This window comes from Galeopterus variegatus, unplaced genomic scaffold (genome assembly GCF_000696425.1).
Source record: "Galeopterus variegatus unplaced genomic scaffold, G_variegatus-3.0.2 Scaffold5843, whole genome shotgun sequence".
NCBI classification, from domain to species: Eukaryota; Metazoa; Chordata; class Mammalia; order Dermoptera; family Cynocephalidae; genus Galeopterus; species Galeopterus variegatus.
The window spans coordinates 30,890-32,583 of NW_007731954.1; the positions used below are offsets into that span (position 1 = coordinate 30,890).

The 1,694-nt window shown below is 66.6% G+C and overlaps 2 protein-coding genes across 2 annotated transcripts in view; one reads left to right on the forward strand and one right to left on the reverse strand.

Annotated features, from left to right (window-relative positions):
• Positions 1-1,281, reverse strand: part of IRX2 (iroquois homeobox 2) — a 3,827-nt gene extending 2,546 nt beyond the window's left edge. The window contains 3 exon segments of the mRNA XM_008590101.1: positions 5-305; positions 583-988; positions 1,240-1,281. Coding sequence (XP_008588323.1) covers positions 5-305; positions 583-988; positions 1,240-1,281 — 749 coding nt within the window.
• A 297-nt stretch (positions 1,282-1,578) lies between these two features.
• LOC103605496 (chromosome unknown open reading frame, human C5orf38) overlaps positions 1,579-1,694 on the forward strand; it is a 2,849-nt gene continuing 2,733 nt past the window's right edge. The window contains 1 exon segment of the mRNA XM_008590102.1: positions 1,579-1,683. Within this exon segment, the coding sequence (XP_008588324.1) occupies positions 1,579-1,683 (105 nt within the window).

Genomic DNA, 1,694 nt, shown 5'->3' on the forward strand with positions numbered 1-1,694 from the left:
TGGCGACGTCCGGCTGCCCAGGGGTGTCTTGCCGCCGCCGCCACCGCGGGGCGCGGCCTCGGGCGGGGGGCTCAGCAGAGGCGCCTCCACGCCGGTGAGCGGCGACGAGGTCACAGGCTTGGGTGGCGCCAGGTCCCGCTCGGCCTCCTCCTCATCGTCTTCGTCGTCCTCCAGGTCATCGTACTTGTCCTTGCATTCTGAGCCCGATTCACACAAGGGGTCCCCGGCGCGGCACGGCAGCTTCTCTCCGTCCGACTCGGCCGAGCACGAGTGGTCCGTGAGCGAGTCGACGTGCAGGCTGATCCCTGCGGGGGCGCAGGCACGGTCGGTGGCACGCGGGGACAACGCGGGGACAGCGCGGGCACCCGGAGCCCCATCCGCCCTCCCAGCGCGATCCCTGACCTCGCCCCAACCATGGCCACGTGTCACGGGGAGCCTGACCTCCCAGGGACGCGCTCCGAGGAGCCCCCTGGCCAAATCCCTCGGGCCCAGCGCGATGCCTGGCGGCTGGGCCCTGAGCTCTGCGCCCCGCCTGGGAAGAAGGCTCCCGGAGGAGACCTCGCGCCGCCGCTGCCCGCTCACCTTCGTCCTCCGCCGAGGTCTCGGCGCCCTCCGGAGCCTTGTCGGGACTCTCGGCCTTGCTCCTCGCCGCGTCCCCGTCGTCTTCGTCCTCATCCTCGCTTTTGTTTCTCGGGGCCCACGTCATCTTGTTCTCCTTCTTGAGGCGCCGGCGCGCGTTGGCGAACCAGGTGGAGACCTGCGTGAGCGTCATCTTGGTGATGATGGCCAGCATGATCTTCTCGCCCTTGGTGGGGTAGGGGTTCTTGCGGTGCTCGTTGAGCCAGGCCTTGAGCGTGGCCGTGGCGTCCCTCGTGGCGTTCTTGCGATACGCGGGGTCGTTGAGCTGGTACGGGTAGGCCGCGCTGCCATACGGGTGGTAGCTGATGGCGCCCGTCATCCCGGTCGTGTGAGCGTCGTAGGGCGCGCCCTGGAACCGACAAGAGCCCGTGAGTGGGGTGCGCGGGGACGCACAGGCATCCTCCCCGAGAGACCCCTCGGCCCGCCCACGGCCGCCCTTCCCACGGTGGGTCTCCCGGGCTTGAGCCGCGGCTCCCGCAGCCAAAGAGCAGGAAAGACGCAGCGGGCGATTCGAAGCCAGCCGCTGAGCAAAAGTGCTGTCGTTTCATTCCTAAATTCGTGAACTATTTTACTTTTTTAAATAACATGTCTCCCCCTCACCCGAGCCGCGCACACGCAGGCCCGCAGGTAGTTTCCTGACATCTAAATTTCTCTGGACGCTTCCAGCGCCGCCGCCTCCCCCCGCTCCCCCTTCCCCGCCCTTATATGGTTAAAAAAACACCCCAGAGCCCCCGCTCCGCCGTTCACCGCTCCGGAGCGCCGCAAATCCAATTTGCAACTCAGAAGCCAGTCACCGTTTCGAATTCTTCAAATACGTGCTAATTAGCATTTTAATTCTTCCTTTAACGTTTAAATTCGAGATTTAGCAGCCTTCTCCGAGGCCTGCCTTGGAATTCCACCCAGGGCGGGCAGCGGCGACCCCCCACCCCCACCCCCGTCATGGCCAGAAGCTGCAAAGAACCGCGCTCGCCACGGCCCAGGCCCAGCTGCGGAGCCGCCCGGCGAGCGGCCGACCCCGGGTCTCGGGAGCAGGAGCCGCTCTGGGTGCACGGAGG